The 26,182-nt window shown below is 41.5% G+C and overlaps 1 protein-coding gene and 4 pseudogenes across 1 annotated transcript; 2 read left to right on the forward strand and 3 right to left on the reverse strand.

The window, feature by feature from the left end:
- Positions 1-8,024: 8,024 nt before the first annotated feature.
- Positions 8,025-8,948, reverse strand: LOC139921224 (odorant receptor 131-2 pseudogene; annotated as a pseudogene).
- A 4,796-nt stretch (positions 8,949-13,744) lies between these two features.
- Positions 13,745-14,668, reverse strand: LOC144539419 (odorant receptor 131-2-like). Its single transcript, XM_078284324.1, has one exon. The coding sequence runs from the start codon at positions 14,666-14,668 to the stop codon at positions 13,745-13,747; it is 924 nt and encodes a 307-aa protein (XP_078140450.1).
- A 681-nt stretch (positions 14,669-15,349) lies between these two features.
- Positions 15,350-17,648, forward strand: LOC139931253 (uncharacterized; annotated as a pseudogene).
- Positions 17,649-21,391: 3,743 nt separating this feature from the next.
- Positions 21,392-22,360, reverse strand: LOC139931252 (odorant receptor 131-2 pseudogene; annotated as a pseudogene).
- Positions 22,361-22,990: 630 nt separating this feature from the next.
- Positions 22,991-25,597, forward strand: LOC144539379 (uncharacterized; annotated as a pseudogene).
- Positions 25,598-26,182: the final 585 nt, after the last annotated feature.

Here is a 26,182-nt window from a genome sequence, read left to right on the forward strand (position 1 = left end):
ATACATTAATATATCATACTGTTAGAAATTGTATCAGAATTTATGTTTGTCTGAGCATCCAATGATAAGTGACGGAGGGGTTATTTTACCTGGTGTGTGGTTGGTGTTGATTTCTGAGCTGAAGTATGTTGTTTCCAATACAAGAGTATCTATTTCATGTTATTATTGTATACTTCAGAGGAAATTGAATTGTGTGCACAAACACAGCATACTTGTCTATATGACTATGCCCCGTCATGTGTGACAACATGCCCTGACGTGGGGTAAGTTGTCACAAGCTGTTAAGTGATATTTCATCATAACGTTTTCTTCCAGTAAATTAATCAAAATGTAAAAATTGCATTTTTTTAGACAAAACCTTAATCTAGCTAGAAAAATATATATTGTATCTCAGTAGTAAGGCACTACTGAGAAATACACCAATGAGTAAAAAGTGTGACAACATGCCCAGCTCCTACTGTCACAAAGTCAGTCTACCATTCATTTTCAATTGAGTCTCTCCATGATTTGCCTCTTAATGAATTTATAAACAGTGATTCTCTTCTTTTTAGCTTTAGGTGAGATTTATTCATTTGCACAAATATATACTGTAATGTCGAAAATCAAAGGAATAGCTTATATGAATTCTTGTCCCCAGAGAGATAATCAGCTCAAATTTAAGACCTGATTTGGTGTTGTAGTCAGAGTCACATCGGATTGTGTATTTTGTGGAACTCACAGTGCCATGGGAAGATGTGAGGTGGAGCAGCGAGGTTGGAATGCACGATTGAATAACAATAATAACTTTATTTATATATCACTTTTCTTAACAGTTGTTACAAAGTGCTTAGACAAAGTAAAATGAATCATGTAAAGAATAAAACATTAAAATAAAAACAAAATAATATAAAAACAAAAGAAAATATGGCATAAGTAGTCACATATGAGCATCAATAAACCAATAAAAATAATAAAAATAATAAAAGTCAGTTAAAAGCAAGTTTAAAAAGGTGCGTTTTTAGTTGACGTTTAAAAGAAGTAAGACAGGTGACCGTACAAAGTTTAAAAGGGAGGTCATTCCACAGCTTAGGTGCCCTGGTGGCAAATGCCCTCTCCCCTTTAATTGCAGATTAGCCCTTGGAACCAGGAGCAAAGCCTTTTTTGATGACCTTAGTGAGCGTCCCTGTACATATGGGGTGAGTAGGTTGGAAATGTAGGTTGGGGCTAATCCATTCAAGGCTTCAAAAGTAATCAATAAAATCCAATCTAACCCTTAAAATGAATTCTAAAGGAAATTGGAAGCCAATGGAGGGATGCTAAAATGGGGGTAATGTGGTCTCTAGTTCCAGTTAAAAGCCGAGCTGCTGCATTCTGAACCAGCTGCAGATGATTTAATATTTTTTTACTGAGAGCAGAATAAAGGGAGTTGCAGTAGTCGAGACGTGAGGATATAAATGCGTGGATGACTTCTCCAGGTCAGAGGGAGATAAAAACGACTTGATTTTAGAAATATTTCTTAAATGATAAAAACAAGACAGAGTAACTGATTGTATTTGAGAGTTAAAAGACAAATTGGAGTCAAAAATAAATCCCAGGTTTTTGGCAGAGGGCTTGATATTAGTTATCAAGGTGTCAAGACCCTCCTGAAACCCTGAAGTCATAATTGGAGAACCAAACAGAATTATAGTTGCTGCGCAGCAGTGTCGGGGCCGGGCATTTGAGGAGGAAGAGGAAGAAGAAGAAGAAGAGGAGAAAGAGGAAGAAGAGGAGGAGAAAGAGGAAGACGAATGAGAAATACATGAGGGTCCATCAGCAGAACTGCCTGGACCATAATTATCATTAAAATATCTTTGAAATCATGTGTCTCTAACCCACACGGCACAATGCCAGAGTAGGCATCAGCATGTTTATTCTGCATCACCTAGGGCTTGAACTCACAACCTTTGCCACCAGTGGCAAGTTGTGCTCAAGTTGAGCTACCTGAGATGTGGGAAAATTAGAGGTGGCTTCACACTATGACTTAGGCAACCACCAGGGTGCAGGATAACAGCTGTCCATGCATGGAAAGGCAGATTTCAAACTAGTGTCAAAAATTCAGTTATCAAGACAAAATTTGTGTACTTCATGTAGACAACATAGACTGTCTGTAATTTATTTTTACAAAGATTGATTGCTCCATAAGTGAAAAACTGATGTTTAAAGATGCTCTATTTCCATTGACTGCAATAGTTTACATGAGGGCAGAATTCAAAATGCTGTCAAAAATTCAGTTTTTGAGATACAATTATGAAATTTTACACACTTCATCTACCATGACAGCAAAATTTTGTCATTTATTTTCATGAACATTGGAGATTTATTTAGCGAGAATTTGCAGTAGCCTTTTACAGTACTGTTTTATTTTTGATAATTCAAAAATCTGGCTGGATTGTTTGTGGAGGACAGTCTGAAGATGCAGTTTAGCAAGTTTGGTGTCAATTGAGCAAAAAATGTATGAGGAGATAGGTTTAATTAGTTTTACAGTTTTTGAGAAAAACAGAGTGATGGACTTCATAATTCCTGCAGCTCGAAGCATCTAAACATTTCTGCTCACTTGGGCCTACATTTTGGTGAAACTTGCAAAGCCGTAGCACGTACGCCTGATTTGTTATGAATTTTCAAAGTTCTAAACTTTAGACGGTTGCTGTAGTGCCACCATAAGGACTATTGACCCCCAAAGCCAGTTGAATAAGTTTGGCATGTAGGCTTGTTTGGTAATTCGACTTAGATCCTGCATAAAGTGCCTAAGTGTCTAGTAGAATGTTGAGGTAGCCTTGTGCTAGAATTTGTTTGCAGATTAACTTGGTAGCAACCATACATAAAGCCTGCACAAATGGGGCCTCTGATTAATCGTGTGACTTATATAAACATTGAGGGTGGCTGGACAGCTGAGCGGGCCCTGGCATTCAATAAGCTGCCAGACAAGAGGGGCCAGTCAGACTTAGCTTTGTAAGCAGATACAACGTGGATACAGCAGGGCCAGTCAGACTTAGCTTTGCCTAATCAGATACAATGTGGATATGCGGACTGCTGAGTTGGTCGGGTATCTGCTCTCTGCTTGGCAAGTGTAGGATGTAAACTTCATAGTATGGGTGACTTGGTAGGGTTTAGATGTAGCGTGTAACGTGTAATGTTCTGAATAGAAAGGGATATTGATGGTAGTGTGTGATGTAAAGTAGTGTTGTTGATTAACAAGGTGCAGGTGACAGCGACAGTAGTGTAGTGGACTTGGGTCTGCTGAGTCTGGTCAAAGAGGAGGGTGTTTCTGGGACACTGGAATACACTGTTGAGCCTTCTTGAGGTGTCGTGGGCCTAATTCAACGAAACATCGGTGAAGGAGGGTGCCCACTTGATAACCCCAATGATTTGCCTACACTCACCCTGAAACTAGAGTAGGCAGCTGGTGAATGTTGCTGCCTGTCTTATGGTGCTTTAGATTTATGACGGTGTAACCTGATGTTTTCTATGATACTCATTGGTATGGTAGTGTATCATTCTGTTAAACTCGGAATTGGGCCTCTATATGAATGCTCACCTTGGATTATGGCACAAGGGATATTAACATCATATCCTGTGTATTGATAAATGTCTGCTAGATTTTCTCTCTAAACAACATGCATTTCTGTAGCATTAGAATTAGGGATGGGCATTTTAAGTAATTTCAATATTCGAGTACTCGAGTACTCGCAAAAAAAAACAACTAGCGAAAATGTGGGTAGGGGTCCGTGTCCGACTGGAAACACACAAGCGGAACCAAAGTTTGGCTAACGCTAAACAGTTAACTTTCACACTTGCTATCTTAAAGCCATCATTAATAGCAAGCTGGAGAGTGTGTGCAAAACATAGGACCGATTCCCACTCAAGGAGGCGCTGGTTTGCCAACACCATATTACTGGCGTTGTCATGGTCACACGCACTAACTTTCTCCAACACGCCCCACTCCTCAGCGGCTACTTTGAGGTGGTCCGCTATGTTATGTGCGGTGTGCCTGTCATCAGAACTGCGTGTCTGTAGGACGGCGGTCTTCAACTCCCAGTTCTGAATGAAATGGCAAGTGACGGTTACATATGACTCTGTGGTTAGAGCTGTCCACGAGTCTGTAGTAATAGCTACCTTGTTGGCACTTTGCAGATCAGCCCTCAATTTCACCACGCTTTCCTCATACATCTTCTCCACTCTCGTAGCTGTTGTTCGCCGCGATGGTAGCTTGTACTCCGGCTCAACAAACGGCATCAGCTCACGGAAGCCTTCTCCTTCCACAAAGCTTAACGGGAGCATATCTCCAGTCACCATTTTCGTGATGAGCTGGCTAATCTTCTCTGCCCTGGTGGCATCACAACGGCGTGTGCTAACACTGCTAGCAAATGAGGTGATGCGAGACTGCCTGTTATCTGTCTCCGCTGTTTTCTCCTTGTGCTTAATGCGCAAATGGTTAGTTGTTCTATGATACGCAAGTTTAACGTTACATAGCTTGCACTACACATTTCATTTCATCTATTTTGTCAAAATACTTCCAAACATCACTCTTATGCCTGGTCGCCATTCTGCCTGTAACTTGGCGACCAGGCACGTAGATCCTGTAACCAATCCGATGCGTGCGCAGCCGCAGATCTATCATTTTTGCTAGCAGTCCCATCCAAAAAATGTTAACTTTTCATATAGAACAGGGTCAATTTACGTTTATGTTTATTATATACATATATGGTTTTTTGTACAAAGCAAAAAAAAATAAAAATGCGAGTACTCTATACGTTGAACCGTTGAACGAATACTGACGTCCAAATCGAGCACTCGAGTACTCATGCCCATCCCTAATTAGAATGTTAAAAAACATGAAAAATTGTGGAAGATATATAAAGGTTGCAGATAATTTTTTAATTTTATTGACATTTCTTAACATTTCCACCTTTTCTCCCTAATTTATTTCTTTACCTAGCACTGCATTAACGTTAATTCATGTGACTTTTGCCCATATAGAAGTAGTTCAGCAAGAACAATCAGGACAACTGCACCAGGGCTTTGGAGGCCTTGGTCGTGGCACAAGCAAAGCTGTATAGAATAAAACGACACTCGTTGAAACCAGGGAATTTGCAGCTGAGCAAATGTCTTGACAAGAGAGGGAAAAGGTGCCAAAGCAGTTTTTCCAGCTCTGCAGAGACAATGCATGAACTGGGAAAGTGTAGAGTTGTTTGGGAAGAGTTGTGGAATATGGAAGCATCTATGATTAGACTCATTACTGGAGCAACCATAGGTGTATCTTGACAGGATGAAAAGTTAGTTGTTCCCAAAATTGAGTGTTGAAGTTAATGGGTAACTTCGGTATTTTTCAACCTGGACCCTATTTTCCCATCTTTTTGTGTCTAAGTGACTGAAGGGAACAACAATTTTTGAAACTGGTCCAGTATTGAGCGAGATCGCTTCAGCTGGCAGCTGCGAAACGGGCTGCAATGTAATCCGACGGGGCAAATCGCACCGTCAATGTACGTCCACTAAAAGTGCTTGACACACAGACCGGATCAAGCGAAAGGTAAAGAAAAAGGTACATTGACGGTGCGATTTGCCCCGTCGGATTACATTGCAGCTCGTTTCGCGGCTGCAGGCGATGCGATCTCGCTCAATACTGGACCAATTTAAAAAATTGTTGTCCCCTTTAGTCACTTAGACACAAAAAGATGGGAAAATAGGGTCCAGGTTGAAAAATACCTAAGTTACCCTTTAAGAGCTTAGCATTAGTAATTTAAACTAAATGAACAGAGATCAATTCCTTATCCGCTAGGAGAGAGGAACCTAAACATCAAATTGGCTTTGTACATAAATAAAGGAGGACAAGTCAGGAAATAATCACTATTGCGTCAACATAAGTTAAGGCAGATAGGTGAGGCTAGGGATCGGCAAATGTGAGCAGAGGTAGGCCAGCAACTGACAGTCCCATCATAGTTGGCACCAGTCTAGGACCTGAGCTAGTCTTGTACTCCATTAGATGTGTGTGTGTTTTTTGTAGTGCTGACCATGCCATGGGAAGATATGCAAGATTCATGTTTTGTTTTTTTTGTTTTTGTTTTTTTATTTTTTGACATCTTTGGTGCTCAGCACTCATGACTGTGGTGTTTTCTACTCCGCACTTCCCAGAGATCACCTGTGAAACAGTGTGTCCAGTACCTTGACGTCTTTTTCCTTTCAAGCCAAAAGGGTTAGCTGTCCCCACACACAGACACACACAGACACAGACACACACACACACACACACACACACACGCACACACACACACACACACACACACACGCACACACACACACACACACACACTCACACCACCAGTATTGGTGTTGTTTTTGAAGAAAATTATGAAACCTAGAATGGAATGTTACTATTGGTTGTTTATGAACGATTACATGTAATTCACTGGAGTGAGGTATTGTGAGACTTCCCCAGAGTAAAGTTAGAGAGCAGGTCCCTTATCCCCTGCTTAGTAATTAACAGACTGGCTGATTATTAACATAAAGCTCCTGAGTCTACCCTAATTGTGCAACCTGAAGTTTTTTTTTGTTTGGCAAACAAGTTGACTCTGTTGAGAGCGGCTCACTGGGGCCCGTCTGCTCTTTACGCAAGTCCTGCGTCAGTAATCAGGACTGCTGGAGATCAGAGACAAACTCTGCGTCCAAAACAAACTTTCTGCTGATCCCCAGTGGATGCCACCTCAGCAAAGAATTGGTTTATCTGCAGGCTATCAAACAGAATAAACGCTATTGCCAAACTTTTGGCAACAAAATTTTAGTGAAATATTAATAGACATGGAAACGTGACAAACGTGGCATATATCTTAAAATCATATATTTTTCTGTAAAATAGTCAAGGTATTATGAGAGCAGATTGGTTCAACAGTCTTTATATTGAGAGTATATGCAATAAAATGTTACTTTAAAGCAATCTAGTACAATTACATACATTGTACATACATTGTAAACAAAGTCAAGAAAAGTAAAGAAAAAGATCCAGATGTGGTGTAATATGTCGGGTCAGAAAAATGATAACACCCAATGTATAACCATGATGCTGCTCAGGAGCCCACACAGGATGTTCTTTAAATGCAATATTATCTAGCAGATATCTTTCAATTTTGCGCACCTTTGTTTTGTTGGTGTTTAGGTCAAGCTTGGCCACAGACTGTCACAGAAAAGTCCAAGAAGGGCAAACTGGTTGAGAAACCATAATGTCTCCATAAAGTGGATTCAAACAGCAAGAAGCTACAATATTAATGATATAGTCAAAGATCTAAAAACATGCAGCATAGGACAATTTATATTCAATACAGTCCTCTGTATAACAAGCAGATAAAACTGAATCATGAAGGACATTTCTGTTGTGATTTTTACATAGATTATTATTATTATTACTGCAGGATCAGAGTAGGAAGTACAAGAGCCTGAGACCTGCACAGAGGAAATACTATGCATGTTCAATATATTGATCACAGCACATAGCATGTATTGTTATGGGGTTTACAGGTTTGTTAGGTGATCCTTGCCTGATTCCCTTTAACATGTGCCATATTTAAAAACACTGGATTGGTTTATGCATTGAAAAACATGTTGCTGATATCCAGTCATCTCAAATTGAAAATGATACAGGGAAAGAAGGAGAAAAGATGCAAAGGAGACAGCTCATCCTAATAGGTGGGAGACTGTCTTTTTTGTCTTTATCAGAAGCCATGTAATATTGCACTTGAGGGTAATAGTTGCATGGGATATTTATAGCAAAATAGTCACATTTATGCTCATAACAAGAGACGGGCTAATGTGTAAACATGTTCAGAAAAATTCAAAATTATTCTAAAACTTAACTATGAAGAAAATGAATTGTTGCAAGAGGACCTATTCAATAATTTCATTCACGCTTCAATAAAATAAGAATTTCAATAAATAAGCTATGAGCACATGTAATGATAAAGTTATTTCTGTAGCAAAAGATCATAAATCTAATTTGACAATCAAAGAAAATCTGAAGATTATTTCTTATACAAGCCAGAGAAGGCATAGTATTTCAATGCAAGAAAAAACTTTTCATCCCTGAGGCCATAAATGAGAGGACTCAGACATCTAGTAGCGAGAATAAAAGTTATATAATTAAAGTACCTCACATTAATGAATAACATTAAATCAATCTGGAGGACAGCAGCCTCTATGAATGGGCACCACATTTGGATAAGACACAGGAGCAGCTGGAGAGCGTGCAGAACCACAGTTCGAAGCCCTTTCCTTGTTGACTTTTTATTCTCTCCTGACGCAGCTTTGGCAACTTTCATTATTTTAACATAGGAGAACACAATGGTGACGGACATGATCAAGAAGTACAACTGGTACACAGCTGACCTAACATGACCCTGCCACCTGTGAAGGATGAGCAGCTCCACAGAGCAGATCCTGTACTGGGTGTAGAGGCTATAGGTGGCTGATGTAAAGAAGATGAAGAGAGTGATGATGATGGGTATGGAGCCGAGGCTGTGGATGATGAGGATGCAGTGCAGAGCTCTGCGTGTGGTGCACAGCTCTCCGTGGCGCAGCGGCACGCAGATGGCCACGTAGCGCTCCAGGGTCATCGCTGTTAAAGTAATTGGTGTGACAAAAGTGTTCACAGACGACACAATATAAAGAATAAGACATAACCAAACTTGCATGGGAAAACGAAAATAGCTCAAGATGAGCAGGATATTAGTCAAGATTAAGAACAAGCAATCAGACAGTAGTGTATTAGCAAAGAAGATGTAGCGCATGTTTGTGCGAAAGCAGTCCTTCTTAAAAAAGGTTATGATGAGCAGAAAGTTGATGCAAAGGAAAACTGCGACCAGAACCTGTACTACAATGACCCTGTCATTGATCTGTCGCATTAAGACCTTACCACCAACTGAATGTACTGAGTTGTTATCAGCCATATATTCCTCTGTTGTAACCAAATATACAAGGGTTTTAGGCACTGGCACATTTCAGTTGGCTTTGAAGACCGAGACAAAATTCAAGATTTAAAGTACCATTATCTAAATTGTCTCTGTCAATATCATCTGAAATCCTTGCTTCAGAAAGATAAAGGTTTTGTAAAGTTCACTGCCCTGCTGCTTTGTGGTGAGCGGTTCTGAAGATGAATCTAAAGCGCATGTCGTTTGCTGAGCTCTGGGCAGTCTTCTGACAGAGAGCTGTGCCTCAAGAGTTTATAGCAGCGACTAGAGCACAGTGACAATAACACCAAATACAACTTTTCTGGCCACAATGTCGTCATCGCCATTCACTGCTAATACACCTCATAGGCCATCTATATTTAGATACATGGAGACTCAGGAGTTGGGCTCCTCCTAGTTTTCCCACAGAACTCCATAGGAGGATTATCTGAAAACTAATGTACTACTAAAGCTATCCATAACACTGAGGTATGGTAGTAGGAGGGCAAGTTTTTGGCTGATACAATATCCAAAGCCTATATCGTGTTTATAGTCTCTATATGCATCCCAAACATGCAAGTAACCAGCATGACACGTATAAACAGACAAACACTACCAGTCAAAAGTTTGGACACACCACTGTTTTCCACATGTTAGAATAATAGTAAAGACATCAAAACTATGAAATAACACAAATGGAATTATGCAGTGCAAAAGTGTTAAACAAATCAAAACTATCTTATATTTTAGATTCTTTAAAGTAGCCGCCCTTTGCCTTGTTGGAAAGGCAAAGGCTTTGGAAAGAAATTCATACATAGGATCAACTTCACTATTTTTGTCTAAGAAACGAATTTCAAGCATTTAAGCATAAGCCAAATGGCTCTAAGAAAATGATTTTTTTTCTTACATTCAATCAGGTGTGTCCAAATGTTTGACTGGTAGTGTATATGATTGGTAGATATCAGACCGAATATTTCACAGCCGCTGTAACTGCAGTGTGTGACTGATCCTGATCCAGTTAGGCATGTTTGGGAAGTTAAAATGCCATTTCGTACACAAAACTGGATGCTCTGGCATAGGCATACATTTTTTAATAGCCGGTGAAGCAATAATGTATATACTGTATGTTAGTTATAGAAGTATGAATATTAAAAGAAAAAATCACACGACTTCAACCAGTTTCAAAACAAAGATGCAATGTAACTTTCTGAATGGTATTTGAAGAATAAAAACTGAATGCTCATTTTCAGGGGCCACAGTGTGACGTAACTGTCAGACATAAAGTTTGCCTGCAGAAATTAGTGTGTGATATGCAGCACAGATTCATAGCATGTATTTTCCCATATGACTATTAGTGTACATAAGAAAAAGGGCTCAGATCTAAAGCAAATGGGTGTGCCGAGTTTCAGCAAAGTTTGATTTTTTTTTATGTAAATGCCAAACAAAGCATTATCATGTTGTAAAACTTGACTGCACAACTGCACCAGACTGGATCATACTGCTCCTGTGTGTGCCAGTTTGTTTTGCACATATATTTTGGACTTGAGTCAATGTTGGGCCTGAGCACTCGCCAAACGGCCGACAGTCAACTCAGAGACATCAGGAGGGAATATTACATTGACAGTGGCATTTTGCAGCCTTGACTTGTTTTTGTCCATGCAGATTCAGACCTTGCAATGATAATGATGACAATAATTAGACAATTGCGTGTGCTTTTCTGTGGCTAATGAACTCCTGTGAAAAGATAAATATTTAAGAGACTGCACTGTTGATTTAGGCTCTGAATGGAGACAATAGTTGAATACATTTTTAATAGTTGGAAAACAAATGAAAACAAATGATACAACTAAAGATAAACAAATAAAGATTGTATTTATTATTTTCCACTTGGATGTTAAAAACTTCCAGGTCCCGATTCCTAATTCCCTTATATCAGCTAACCAGGAGTTTTGAAACAAATATAATAAATTACAGTCATGAAAACTCAATTTTGGATAGTAACTTGCTTAATAAATGTGTGAAGTTTTTGAACCACCAACATCCTCTTGCATCTCACCGTCACACATCTGTATTTGGTATAATATGGAATTAATGGATGACAAATGACTGAGTTCAAGGCCTTGGATACAGTATCAGCCAAAAATGTTTGCCCTCCAACCACCATACGTCATTGTATGGGATCATTTTTAGCTGTGCAGTTCATGGAAAATGTTCCTATGGTGTTCTGTGGGAAAACGAACCTGGAGGAGGCAGCTGAGGTCACTGTATACAGGACTAGACGTGTGTAGGAGCGCAAAAACACTGAGTCAGTGAAGTCCATTACACAGCACAACTGGATTTCGAAATGCAATTTGTATTTTGATGCTAAATGTCACAGTTTTAGAGCTGAGCAGACTGTCTCACATGAAGGTAGGCTATCAACAGCCTGGTAAACATTGGCCCACCTGAAATTTCGGGATTGAAAACAAAAGATGTTTTTCTACCATGCAAGCAAAATAGTTTGTGCTTTTACTTCACACAGATTAGTGTGTTTACACTAAAAAATACAACTCTCACTGTCCCAATACTTTTGCCACTGATTGAGTTGTACTGTCTACCTCTGAGACAGTTTCAGTGCCATGCAAAATATTTGTGAAACCTCACGTTAAGTTTTTGACCATATCTGGCTTAATGAGGTTTGTTTCTTGTTTGTTCTCAAAAAAAACTCATGGTGGCACAGGTAAACTGGGAATAAGTAGTATAGACTATTTGCTCTTTAATATCAGCTAATGAGGTTAAAAGTAGAGTGTGATGATAAGATATTCTAATGAGTCCCAGAAGATGATCTGCCCGGTGTTTATACATCTTGAATTTATCTAATATCTTTCTATAAACATGTGTTCGCAATCAAACTAATTGCTCAACGTGGGATATGCAGTAGAAAACACTGGTCCCCTCTTCATAACTCACATGAGATCTGTTGTTGTGCTAATGGGACTAATGATGCTAATAATCATTGCTTGTGAGCCAGTAAACACCTCACCCTGTCACAAAAACGTTAATTAGAAAAAGTTAATTATTAGTTAATTCTTTGGTCTAAAAGTTTTAAAACTCACAAGCACTCTCAAACATAAAGGCAACATGACATTTACATCAAAAGTACTTACAATCTAATGAAAACCAATTAATGAAAACAACTTGTTGTGTAAGTGGGTCACAACACTTTTGTTCTCAAGCCATATGGTATTGAAGATATAGTTAAGGGCAGTCATTGAAGACATGATAGGATAACACATAATCTTTGTTGTATGATATTTATAAATATTTTCAAAATCTAAAAAGTCACAGAAAAGTTGTATTTTTCAGTTCAAACTGTATGCAAGCTTGACTGCTCTCTCATGATGACAATTCTTTACTGAAATGTAAGATGTTGCAGGTTTTTTCCAGTGTTAAACATTAAGTGGTATTAAGCACATAGATGTCAACAAGGATGAGACACCAGTGTTTCACTCTGACACATGACTGGTGAGTATAGTGAGTTCGGGTAGCTAAATGAGTCTTGAATCAAGTTCCTCTCAGTCTTGATTTGGTTGAATCTTACCTCCCACCCTGTGCTAAACTTCTTTCTGCCCTATAATCCTGCATTAAGGCAACTATTACTGTGGCCACTAAACACATGCACACACGCACTTCCCTCTCCAGTCAGTCAGATCAGCAGTCACTCCATATCTTCCATCACAGGCTGAAAACTCCAGGAAATAGGCCTACCTCCCATCACCTCACATCACCCTCTTCCCACTGGATGTTATCCCCTTTCCACTCACTCTAATTGCTCTTAAAAAATCCTTCTCTCACTTAGTTTATTTCTTTTCCTAGCATTTCACTCTTTCATGATCATTCTATGGTCTCAGGGAGATTGTAAAGGCACTACAGGCTCTGACATTTGCACACCGTATTTTCAGCTGCTTATAATTATGGTGACCTAAAGGAATTCAAGCTGTTGTATCTGATATAAGACGCTCTGAGAGAGTGTCCACTGAATGCTTATGATGTAAAATGTAAAAATGCATGACTGCTTGTGAGGATGAGCTGCTGACTACGTTCATTCCCTCAAAACATTTTTCATATTAAGGACAATACAAAATTGTCCTCATTTCTCTAAAAGGTTTTATGTCCTGAACTCAAACTGCTCCTCCCTCACACACACACACACACACACACACGGAGAGAGAGAGAGAGAGAGAGAGAGAGAGAGAGAGAGACTCTAGGCCTAACTACCAAGATGTCAGTGTCTGCATCTGTACATAATGACTATCTCTGTGGGCCTCTTTCGGTCATGCCAAGTGCGCACATTTCAGGTCAAAGTAAACAGATCAATGATATCCTGATCTGATATCCAGTCATCTGAAATTGAAAATGATACAGGGAAAGAAGGAGAAAAGATGCAAAGAAGGAGACAGTGCACAGCTCATCTTAATATGTGTGAGATTATCTTTATTGTCTTTATCAGAAGCCATGTAATATTGCACTTGAGGGTAATAGTTGCATGGGATATTTATAGCAATATAATCACATTCATGCTCATAACAAGAGACGGGCTAATGTGTAAACATGTTCAGAAAAATTCAAAGTGATTCTAAAACCTAACTATGAAGAAAATGAATTGTTGCAAGAGGACCTATTCAATAATTTCATTCACGTTTCAATAAAATAAGAATTTCAATAAATAAGCTATGAGCACGTGTAATGACATGATAAAGTTATTTCTGTAGCAAAAGATCATAAATCTAATTTGTCAATCAAAGAAAATCTGAAGTTTATTTCTTATACAAGCCAGAGAAGGCATAGTATTTCAATGCAAGAAAAAACTTTTCATCCCTGAGGCCATAAATGAGAGGACTCAGACATCTAGGAGCGAGAATAAAAGTTATGTAATCAAAGTACCTCACATTAATGAATAACATGAAATCAATCTGGAGGACAGCAGCCTCTATGAATGGGCACCACATTTGGATAAGACACAGGAGCAGCTGGAGAGCGTGCAGAACCACAGTTCGAAGCCCTTTCCTTGTTGACTTTTTATTCTCTCCTGACGCAGCTTTGGCAACTTTCATTATTTTAACATAGGAGAACACAATGGTGACAGACATGATCAAGAAGTACAACTGGTGCACAGCTGACCTAACATGACCCTGCCACCTGTGAAGGATGAGCATCTCCACAGAGCAGATCCTGTACTGGGTGTAGAGGCTATAGGTGGCTGATGTAAAGAAGATGAAGAGAGTGATGATGATGGACATGGAGCCGAGGCTGTGGATGATGAGGATGCAGTGCAGAGCTCTGCGTGTGGTGCACAGCTCTCCGTGGCGCAGTGGCACACAGATGGCCACGTAGCGCTCCAGGGTCATCGCTGTTAAAGTAATTGGTGTGACAAAAGTGTTCATTGACAAAACAATATAGAGAATAAGACATAACCAAACTTTCATGGGAAAATGATAATAGTTCAAGATGAGCAGGATATTAGTCAAGATTAAGAACAAGCAATCAGACAGTAGTGTATTAGCAAAGAAGATGTAGCGCATGTTTGTGCGAAAGCAGTCCTTCTTAAAAAAGGTTATGATGAGCAGAAAGTTGATGCAAAGGAAAACTGCGACCAGAACCTGTACTACAATGACCCTGTCATTGATCTGTCGCATTAAGACCTTACCACCAACTGAATGTACTGAGTTGTTATCAGCCATATATTCCTCTGTTGTAACCAAATATACAAGGGTTTTAGGCACTGGCACATTTCAGTTGGCTTTGAAGACCGAGACAAAATTCAAGACTTAAAGTATCATTATCTAAATTGTCTCTGTCAATATCATCTGAAATCCTTGCTTCAGAAAGATAAAGGTTTTGTAAAGTTCACTGCCCTGCTGCTTTGTGGTGAGCGGTTCTGAAGATGAATCTAAAGCGCATGTCGTTTGCTGAGCTCTGTGCAGTCTTCTGACAGAGAGCTGTGCCTCAAGAGTTTATAGCAGCGACTAGAGCACAGTGACAATAACACCAAATACAACTTTTCTGGCCACAATGTCGTCATCGCCACTCACTGCTAATACACCTCATAGGCCATCTATATTTAGATACATGGAGACTCAGGAGTTGGGCTCCTCCTAGTTTTCCCACAGAACTCCATAGGAGGATTATCTGAAAACTTACAACTTACATTCAATCAGGTGTGTCCAAATGTTTGACTGTTAGTGTATATGATTGGTAGGTATCAGACCGAATATTTTCCAGCTGCTGTAACTGCAGTGTGTGACTGATCCTGATCCAGTTAGGCATGTTTGGGAAGTTAAAATGCCATTTCGTACACAAAACTGGATGCTCTGGCGTAGGCATACATTTTTTAATAGCTGGTGAAGCTATAATGCTCAATATCACACAAGGTGGTGCAGCCAACACTGGCAAAACACCATGTCCCCAGCAGAATCAGAGACCTCATTGCTGACTACTACAGCAACTTCAGGATGAGAGTGTCCTCAGGAGCAGTTACTTCAGGCTGGCACAAGATCGAGATTGGGATAATCACAGGTTGTACCATCTCTGTGATCCTGTTCTCCCTGGCAATGAACATGCTCACGAAGTCGGCTGAGCCAGAATGCAGAGGGCCCAAGACAAAATCTGCTCAATGCCAGCCACCTATCAGGGTGTTTATGGATGACCTCACAGTCACTACAGAGTCAGTCCCAGGCTGTAGATGGATCCTGCAAGGGCTCGAGAAGCTGATGGAGTGGGCCCGGATGAGGTTCAAACCAAATCTACCTGCACCGAGTTGGACGGCTGGCTGAAATCTGTGGACCGGTCTGGACTACCAGGGAAGTTTAAAGCGTGGTTGTACCAGCATGGCACATCCCAGAATCTTGTGGCCACTCCTGGTGTACGAAGTGCCTATCTCAACAGTCGAGACCTTGGAGAGGAAGGTCAGTAACCACCTCAGAAAATGGCTGGACCAAGGAGCCTGAGCAGCATTGCACTCTATGGGCACAACAACAAGCTGCAACTGCCTCTCAGATCCTTGGAAGAGGAATTCAAGGTAACAAGAGCCAGAGAAGTGTTGCAGTACAGAGAGTCAAGCGATCCAAAGGTGGCCAAAGCCGGAATTGAGGTGAGGACTGGCAGGAAGTGGAGAGCAGAGGAAGCTGTTCTGCAGGCAGAATCAAGGCTGCGTCACAACAGGCTGGTAGGAGTGGTGACTTGGGGCAGAGCTGGACTGGGATCCTTTTTCAACTCCCCACATTGACACCACCAAAGGGAAGGAGAAGCGCCGCCTAGTCCAGGAGGAAGTGAGAGCAGCAGTTGAGGAGGGGAGATGCTGCAGGATGGTGGCAATGAGGCAACAGGGTGCCTGGACGAGATGGGAGAACACACTAGAGAGGAAGGTGACCTGGGCTGAGCTGTAGAAAGCTGAGCCTCACCAGATCAAGTTCCTCATCCAGGCAGTATATGATGTGCTTCCCAGCCCATCAAACCTTCACACATGGGGCAAGGTAGAGACACCAGCATGCCCACTGTGCTGCAACCATGGAACCCTGGAGCACATTTTGAGCTGCTACACAAAAGCACTGGGAGAGGGACGATACCGGTGGAGGCACGATCAGGTTCTGAAGGTCATCGCAGAAGCCATCAGTGCAGGAGTGGAGTGGGCCAAGCGGTCTCGCCCCTCCAAACATGCCATCACCTTCATCAGACCCGGGGAGCACCCAAAACCCTCTGCAAAAACATCTGCAGCAATCCTGGCCTCTGCAAGGGACTGGCAGCTGTTGGTAGACCTTGAGAGGCAACTGAAGTCCCTCAACCACATTGTGACCTCCACCTTAAGACCAGACATTGTTCTCCTGTCCGAGTCCACCAAACAAGCTGTCCTGCTGGAGCTGACAGTGCCCTGGGAAGACTGCTTGGAAGAAACCTTTGAAAGGAAGCTCGCCAAGTATGAGGGACTAGTCAGCAGCTGTCAACAAGCTGGATGGAGAGCAAGGTGCCTACCGATTGAGGTCGGATGCGGGGGTTTTGCAGCCCGATCCCTGTCCAGAGCCTTCAGTTTTTTGGGCATCGAGGGAGTGAGGAGGATAAGAGCCATCCGCAACACCACCGAAGCGGCAGAGAGAGCCTCAAGATGGCTGTGGCTCAAGAGAGGAGAGCCATGGGGGCAAAGTAGCTAGCTAGCCAGCTGGACACAAGCTGAGGTCTGATCAGCCTCAGCTGGGTCACCTGGATGAGGATGTATGATGTTGAAAGACCCAAAACACCCAATGATTCCAGGAACATCACTGAAGATGTGTCCAGAAGCATCAGCAGATGTATTTGCACACCTATATACTGTATGTTAGTTATAGAGGTATGAATATTAAAAGAAAAAATCACACAACTTCAACCAGTTTCAAAACAAAGATGCAATGTAATAACTTTCTGAATGGTATTTGAAGAATGCAAACTGAATGCTCATTTTGTGTGTGATATGCAGCATGGATTCATAGCATGTATTTTCCCATATGACTTTTTAAATAGTGTACATAAGAAAAAGGGCTCAGATCTAAAGCAAATGGGTGTGCTGAGTTTCAACAAAGTTTGATTTTTCTAATGTAAATGCCAAACAAAGCATTATCATGTTGTTCATACCTTTGTTTAAAACTTGACTGCACAACTGCGCCAGACTGAATCATACTGCTCCTGTGTGTGCCAGTTTGATTTGCACATAAATTTTGGACTTGAGTCAATGTTGGGCCTGAGCGCTCGCTAAACAGCCGACAGTCAACTCAGAGACATCAGGAGGGAATATCTCACTGACAGTGGCATTCTGCAGCCTTGACTTGTTTTTGTCCATGCAGATTCAGACCCTACAATGATAATGATGATGATAATTAGACAATTGCGTGTGCTTTTCTGTGGCTAATGAACTCCTGTGAAAATAATTAAAAGTGACTGTTAATTGATTCATTAAATATTTAAAAGACTGCGCTGTTGATTTAGGCTCTGAATAGAGATAGGGGAAACAATAGTTGAATACATTTTTGATAGTTGATGATGATGAAACAAATGAAAATAAATTATACAAATAAAGATTGTATTTATTATTTTCCACTTGGATGTTAAGAACTTTAGGTTCCTAATTTCTAATTCCCCTATATCGGGTAACCAAGGGTAATGAAACTCAATTTTTGTTAGTAACTTGCTTAACTGTGTGAAGTTTTTGACCCACCAACGGATTAGCGGATTGTTTATGACTAACTTTGAGACACTCTGCCATGTCCTTAATGCATCCTCTTGCATCTCACCATCACACATCTTTATTTAGTATAATATGGAATTAATGGATGACAAATGACTGAGTTCAAGGCCTTGGATACAGTATCAGCCAAAAATGTTTAGGGCTGGATCATGGTCACGCGAGGCCCCTGGGCACATGTCTTTGGAGGTCCCCCCCCCCTCGCGGTCAGCTCACACTGTATGTGCCGAGGTGTCAGGGGGCCCTAGTGGTCAGCTTGCGTTTTATGTACCAAGGGCCCTGGTGTTCAACATCCTTTGGCAGTCTCGGGCCACGGGGCCTGAGGCTTCGGAGGCCCCTGGCAGTCCGAGGCCCCGGGGCACTGGCCCCACTGGCCCGGTCCATAATCCAGCCTTGCCTCCAACCACCATACGTCATTGTTTGGGATCATTTTAGTGGCGTAGTTCATGGAAAACGTTCCTATGGTGTTCTGTGGGAAAACGAACCTGGGGTCACTATACAGGACTAGGCATGTGTGTAGGAGCGCAAAAACAGTGAGGCAGTAAAGTCCATTACACAGCTAAAATACTGGATTTCGAAATGCAATTTGTATTTTGATGCAAAATGTCACAGTTTTAGGGCTGAGCAGACTGTCTCACATGAAAGTATCAACAGCCTGGTAAACTTCACGAAGTTGCATCTAAGGATTACATCAACCAAAGATTTCTTTACATGACTCAAAAGTTTTAAAGTTTATTTGTCCCATGTTTTTTGCCCACCTGAAATTTAGGGATTGAAAACAAAAGATTTTTTTTCTACCATGCAAGCAAAATAGTTTGTGCTTTTACTTCACACAGATTAGTGTGTTTACACTAAAAAATACAACTCTCACTGTCCCAATACTTTTGCCACTGATTGAGTTGTACTGTCTACCTCTGAGGCAGTTTCAGTGCCATGCAAAATATTTGTGAAACCTCACGTTAAGTTTTTGACCATATCTGGCTTAATGAGGTTTGTTTCTTGTTTGTTCTCAAAAAAAACTCATGGTGGCACAGGTAAACTGGGAATAAGTAGTATAGACTATTTGCTCTTTAATATCAGCTAATGAGGTTAAAAGTAGAGTGTGATGATAAGATATTCTAATGAGTCCCAGAAGATGATCTGCCCGGTGTTTATACATCTTGAATTTATCTAATATCTTTCTATAAACATGTGTTCGCCATCAAACTAATTGCTCAACGTGGGATATGCAGTAGAAAACACTGGTCCCCTCTTCATAACTCACATGAGATCTGTTGTTGTGCTAATGGGACTAATGATGCTAATAATCATTGCTTGTGAGCCAGTAAACACCTCACCCTGTCACAAAAACGTTAATTAGAAAAAGTTAATTATTAGTTAATTCTTTGGTCTAAAAGTTTTAAAACTCAAAATCACTCTCAAACATAAAGGCAACATGACATTTACATCAAAAGTACTTACAATCTAATGAAAACCAATTAATGAAAACAACTTGTTGTGTAAGTGGGTCACAACACTTTTGTTCTCAAGCCATATGGTATTGAAGATATAGTTAAGGGCAGTCATTGAAGACATGATAGGATAACACATAATCTTTGTTGTATGATATTTATAAATATTTTCAAAATCTAAAAAGTCACAGAAAAGTTGTATTTTTCAGTTCAAACTGTATGCAAGCTTGACTGCTCTCTCATGATGACAATTCTTTACTGAAATGTAAGATGTTGCAGGTTTTTTCCAGTGTTAAACATTAAGTGGTATTAAGCACATAGATGTCAACAAGGATGAGACACCAGTGTTTCACTCTGACACATGACTGGTGAGTATAGTGAGTTCGGGTAGCTAAATGAGTCTTGAATCAAGTTCCTCTCAGTCTTGATTTGGTTGAATCTTACCTCCCACCCTGTGCTAAACTTCTTTCTGCCCTATAATCCTGCATTAAGGCAACTATTACTGTGGCCACTAAACACATGCACACACGCACTTCCCTCTCCAGTCAGTCAGATCAGCAGTCACTCCATATCTTCCATCACAGGCTGAAAACTCCAGGAAATGGGCCTACCTCCCATCACCTCACATCACCCTCTTCCCACTGGATGTTATCCCCTTTCTACTCACTCTAATTGCTCTTAAAAAATCCTTCTCTCACTTAGTTTATTTCTTTTCCTAGCATTTCACTCTTTCATGATCATTCTATGGTCACAGGGAGATTGTAAAGGCACTACTGGCCCTGGCATTCGCCCCCATTATTTTTGGTTGCTTGTAATTATGGTGACCTAAAGGAACTGAAGCTTATTCTACTGTTGCATCCGTTGTAAGTCGCTCTGAGAGAGTGTCCGCTGAATGCTTATAATTTAAAAATTAAAATCCATGGTTATGCTTGTGAGGATGATCCACTGAATACAATAATTCCCTCAAAGCTAACCCTAACAAAAATTCTGATGAATGCATGCCTAACTTTAAGCCTTACCCTTAACCTTACCCCAGTGCTAACCCCAACCTCTTAAACAAAAAGGGACCTTTTCCAAATTAAGGACAATACAAAATTGTCCTAATTTCTCTAAAAGGTTTTATGTCCTGAACTCAAACTGGTTCTCCCTCACACACACACACAGAGAGAGAGAGAGAGAGAGAGAGAGAGACTCTAGGCCTAACTACCAAGATGTCAGTGTCTGCATCTGTACATAATGACTATCTCCGTGGGCCTCTTTCGGTCATGCCAAGTGCGCACATTTCAGGTCAAAGTAAACAGATCAATGATATCCTGATCTGATATCCAGTCATCTGAAATTGAAAATGATGCAGGGAAAGAAGGAGAAAAGACGCAAAGAAGGAGACAGTGCACATCTTATCTTAATATGTGTGAGATTATCTTTTTTGTCTTTATCAAAGCCATGTAATATTGCACTTGAGGGTAATAGTTGCATGGGATATTTATAGCAATATAGTCACATTCATGCTCATAACAAGAGATGGGCTAATGTGTAAACATGTTCAGAAAAATTCAAAATGATTCGAAAACCTAACTATGAAGAAAATGAATTGTTGCAAGAGGACCTATTCAATAATTTCATTCACGTTTCAATAAAATAATAATTTCAATAAATAAGCTATGAGCATGTGTAATGACATGATTAAGTTATTTCTGTAGCAAAATATCATAAATCTAATTTGCCAATCAAAGAAAATCTGAAGATTATTTCTTATACAAGCCAAAGAAGGCATAGTATTTCAATGCAAGAAAAAACTTTTCATCCCTGAGGCCATAAATGAGAGGACTCAGACATCTAGGAGCGAGAATAAAAGTTATGTAATCAAAGTACCTCACATTAATGTATAACATGAAATCAATCTGGAGGACAGCAGCCTCTATGAATGGGCACCACATTTGGATAAGACACAGGAGCAGCTGGAGAGCGTGCAGAACCACAGTTCGAAGCCCTTTCCTTGTTGACTTTTTATTCTCTCCTGACGCAGCTTTGGCAACTTTCATTATTTTAACATAGGAGAACACAATGGTGACAGACATGATCAAGAAGTACAACTGGTGCACAGCTGACCTAACATGACCCTGCCACCTGTGAAGGATGAGCATCTCCACAGAGCAGATCCTGTACTGGGTGTAGAGGCTATAGGTGGCTGATGTAAAGAAGATGAAGAGAGTGATGATGATGGGCATGGAGCCGAGGCTGTGGATGATGAGGATGCAGTGCAGAGCTCTGCGTGTGGTGCACAGCTCTCCGTGGCGCAGCGGCACGCAGATGGCCACGTAGCGCTCCAAGGTCATCGCTGTTAAAGTAATTGGTGTGACAAAAGTGCTCACAGATGACACACTACAGAGAATAAGGCACAACCAAATTTGCGTGGGAAAATGATAATAGTTCAAGATGAGCAGGATATTAGTCAAGATTAAGAACAAGCAATCAGACAGTAGTGTATTAGCAAAGAAGATGTAGCGCATGTTTGTGCGAAAGCAGTCCTTCTTAAAAAAGGTTATGATGAGCAGAAAGTTGATGCAAAGGAAAACTGCAACCAGAACTTGTACTACAATGACCCTGTCATTGATCTGTCGCATTAAGACCTTACCACCAACTGAATGTACTGAGTTGTTATCAGCCAGTTTCTCTGTTGTAACCAAATACACAAGGGTTTTAGGCACTGCCATATTTCAGTTGGCTTTGAAGACCGAGACAAAATTCAAGACTTAAAGTACCACTATCTAAATTGTCTCTGTCAATATCATCTGAAATCCTTGCTTCAGAAAGATAAAGGTTTTGTAAAGTTCACTGCCCAGCTGCTTTGTGGTGAGCGGTTCTGAAGATGAATCTAAAGCGCATGTCGTTTGCTGAGCTCTGTGCAGTCTTCTGACAGAGAGCTGTGCCTCAAGAGTTTATAGCAGCGACTAGAGCACAGTGACAATAACACCAAATACAACTTTTCTGGCCACAATGTCGTCATCGCCACTCACTGCTAATACACCTCATAGGCCATCTATATTTAGATACATGGAGACTCAGGAGTTGGGCTCCTCCTAGTTTTCCCACAGAACTCCATAGGAGGATTATCTGAAAACTTACAACTTACATTTAATCAGGTGTGTCCAAATGTTTGACTGTTAGTGTATATGATTGGTAGGTATCAGACCGAATATTTCCCAGCTGCTGTAACAGCAGTGTGTGACTGATCCTGATCCAGTTAGGCATGTTTGGGAAGTTAAAATGCCATTTCGTACACAAAACTGGATGCTCTGGCGTAGGCATACATTTTTTAATAGCTGGTGAAGCTATAATGCTCAATACCACACAAGGTGGTGCAGCCAACACTGGCAAAACACCATGTCCCCAGCAGAACCAGAGACCTCATTGCTGACTACTACAGCAACTTCAGGATGAGAGTGTTCTCAGGAGCAGTTACTTCAGGCTGGCACAAGATCGAGATTGGGATAATCACAGGTTGTACCATCTCTGTGATCCTGTTCTCCCTGGCAATGAACATGCTCACGAAGTCGGCTGAGCCAGAATGCAGAGGGCCCAAGACAAAATCTGCTCAATGCCAGCCACCTATCAGGGTGTTTATGGATGACCTCACAGTCACTACAGAGTCAGTCCCAGGCTGTAGATGGATCCTGCAAGGGCTCGAGAAGCTGATGGAGTGGGCCCGGATGAGGTTCAAACCAAATCTACCTGCACCGAGTTGGACGGCTGGTTGAAATCTGTGGACCGGTCTGGACTACCAGGGAAGTTTAAAGCGTGGTTGTACCAGCATGGCACATCCCAGAATCTTGTGGCCACTCCTGGTGTACGAAGTGCCTATCTCAACAGTCGAGACCTTGGAGAGGAAGGTCAGTAACCACCTCAGAAAATGGCTGGACCAAGGAGCCTGAGCAGCATTGCACTCTATGGGCACAACAACAAGCTGCAACTGCCTCTCAGATCCTTGGAAGAGGAGTTCAAGGTAACAAGAGCCAGAGAAGTGTTGCAGTACAGAGAGTCAAGCGATCCAAAGGTGGCCAAAGCCGGAATTGAGGTGAGGACTGGCAGGAAGTGGAGAGCAGAGGAAGCTGTTCTGCAGGCAGAATCAAGGCTGCGTCACAACAGGCTGGTAGGAGTGGTGACTCGGGGCAGAGCTGGACTGGGATCCTTTTTCAACTCCCCACATTGACACCACCAAAGGGAAGGAGAAGCGCCGCCTAGTCCAGGAGGAAGTGAGAGCAGCAGTTGAGGAGGGGAGATGCTGCAGGATGGTGGCAATGAGGCAACAGGGTGCCTGGACGAGATGGGAGAACACACTAGAGAGGAAGGTGACCTGGGCTGAGCTGTAGAAAGCTGAGCCTCACCAGATCAAGTTCCTCATCCAGGCAGTATATGATGTGCTTCCCAGCCCATCAAACCTTCACACATGGGGCAAGGTAGAGACACCAGCATGCCCACTGTGCTGCAACCATGGAACCCTGGAGCACATTTTGAGCTGCTACACAAAAGCACTGGGAGAGGGACGATACCGGTGGAGGCACGATCAGGTTCTGAAGGTCATCGCAGAAGCCATCAGTGCAGGAGTGGAGTGGGCCAAGCGGTCTCGCCCCTCCAAACATGCCATCACCTTCATCAGACCCGGGGAGCACCCAAAACCCTCTGCAAAAACATCTGCAGCAATCCTGGCCTCTGCAAGGGACTGGCAGCTGTTGGTAGACCTTGAGAGGCAACTGAAGTCCCTCAACCACATTGTGACCTCCACCTTAAGACCAGACATTGTTCTCCTGTCCGAGTCCACCAAACAAGCTGTCCTGCTGGAGCTGACAGTGCCCTGGGAAGACTGCTTGGAAGAAACCTTTGAAAGGAAGCTCGCCAAGTATGAGGGACTAGTCAGCAGCTGTCAACAAGCTGGATGGAGAGCAAGGTGCCTACCGATTGAGGTCGGATGCGGGGGTTTTGCAGCCCGATCCCTGTCCAGAGCCTTCAGTTTTTTGGGCATCGAGGGAGTGAGGAGGATAAGAGCCATCCGCAACACCACCGAAGCGGCAGAGAGAGCCTCAAGATGGCTGTGGCTCAAGAGAGGAGAGCCATGGGGGCAAAGTAGCTAGCTAGCCAGCTGGACACAAGCTGAGGTCTGATCAGCCTCAGCTGGGTCACCTGGATGAGGATGTATGATGTTGAAAGACCCAAAACACCCAATGATTCCAGGAACATCACTGAAGATGTGTCCAGAAGCATCAGCAGATGTATTTGCACACCTATATACTGTATGTTAGTTATAGAGGTATGAATATTAAAAGAAAAAATCACACAACTTCAACCAGTTTCAAAACAAAGATGCAATGTAATAACTTTCTGAATGGTATTTGAAGAATGCAAACTGAATGCTCATTTTGTGTGTGATATGCAGCATGGATTCATAGCATGTATTTTCCCATATGACTTTTTAAATAGTGTACATAAGAAAAAGGGCTCAGATCTAAAGCAAATGGGTGTGCTGAGTTTCAACAAAGTTTGATTTTTCTAATGTAAATGCCAAACAAAGCATTATCATGTTGTTCATACCTTTGTTTAAAACTTGACTGCACAACTGCGCCAGACTGAATCATACTGCTCCTGTGTGTGCCAGTTTGATTTGCACATAAATTTTGGACTTGAGTCAATGTTGGGCCTGAGCGCTCGCTAAACAGCCGACAGTCAACTCAGAGACATCAGGAGGGAATATCACACTGACAGTGGCATTCTGCAGCCTTGACTTGTTTTTGTCCATGCAGATTCAGACCCTACAATGATAATGATGATGATAATTAGACAATTGCGTGTGCTTTTCTGTGGCTAATGAACTCCTGTGAAAATAATTAAAAGTGACTGTTAATTGATTCATTAAATATTTAAAAGACTGCGCTGTTGATTTAGGCTCTGAATAGAGATAGGGGAAACAATAGTTGAATACATTTTTGATAGTTGATGATGATGAAACAGATGAAAATAAATTATACAAATAAAGATTGTATTTATTATTTTCCACTTGGATGTTAAGAACTTTAGGTTCCTAATTTCTAATTCCCCTATATCGGGTAACCAAGGGTAATGAAACTCAATTTTTGTTAGTAACTTGCTTAACTGTGTGAAGTTTTTGACCCACCAATGGATTAGCGGATTGTTTATGACTAACTTTGAGACACTCTGCCATGTCCTTAATGCATCCTCTTGCATCTCACCATCACACATCTTTATTTAGTATAATATGGAATTAATGGATGACAAATGACTGAGTTCAAGGCCTTGGATACAGTATCAGCCAAAAATGTTTAGGGCTGGATCATGGTCACGTGAGGCCCCTGGGCACATGTCTTTGGAGGTCCCCCCCCCCTCGCGGTCAGCTCACACTGTATGTGCCGAGGTGTCAGGGGGCCCTAGTGGTCAGCTTGCGTTTTATGTACCAAGGGCCCTGGTGTTCAACATCCTTTGGCAGTCTCGGGCCGCGGGGCCTGAGGCTTCGGAGGCCCCTGGCA

This window comes from Centroberyx gerrardi, chromosome 6, assembly GCF_048128805.1.
Source record: "Centroberyx gerrardi isolate f3 chromosome 6, fCenGer3.hap1.cur.20231027, whole genome shotgun sequence".
Taxonomy (NCBI): domain Eukaryota; kingdom Metazoa; phylum Chordata; class Actinopteri; order Beryciformes; family Berycidae; genus Centroberyx; species Centroberyx gerrardi.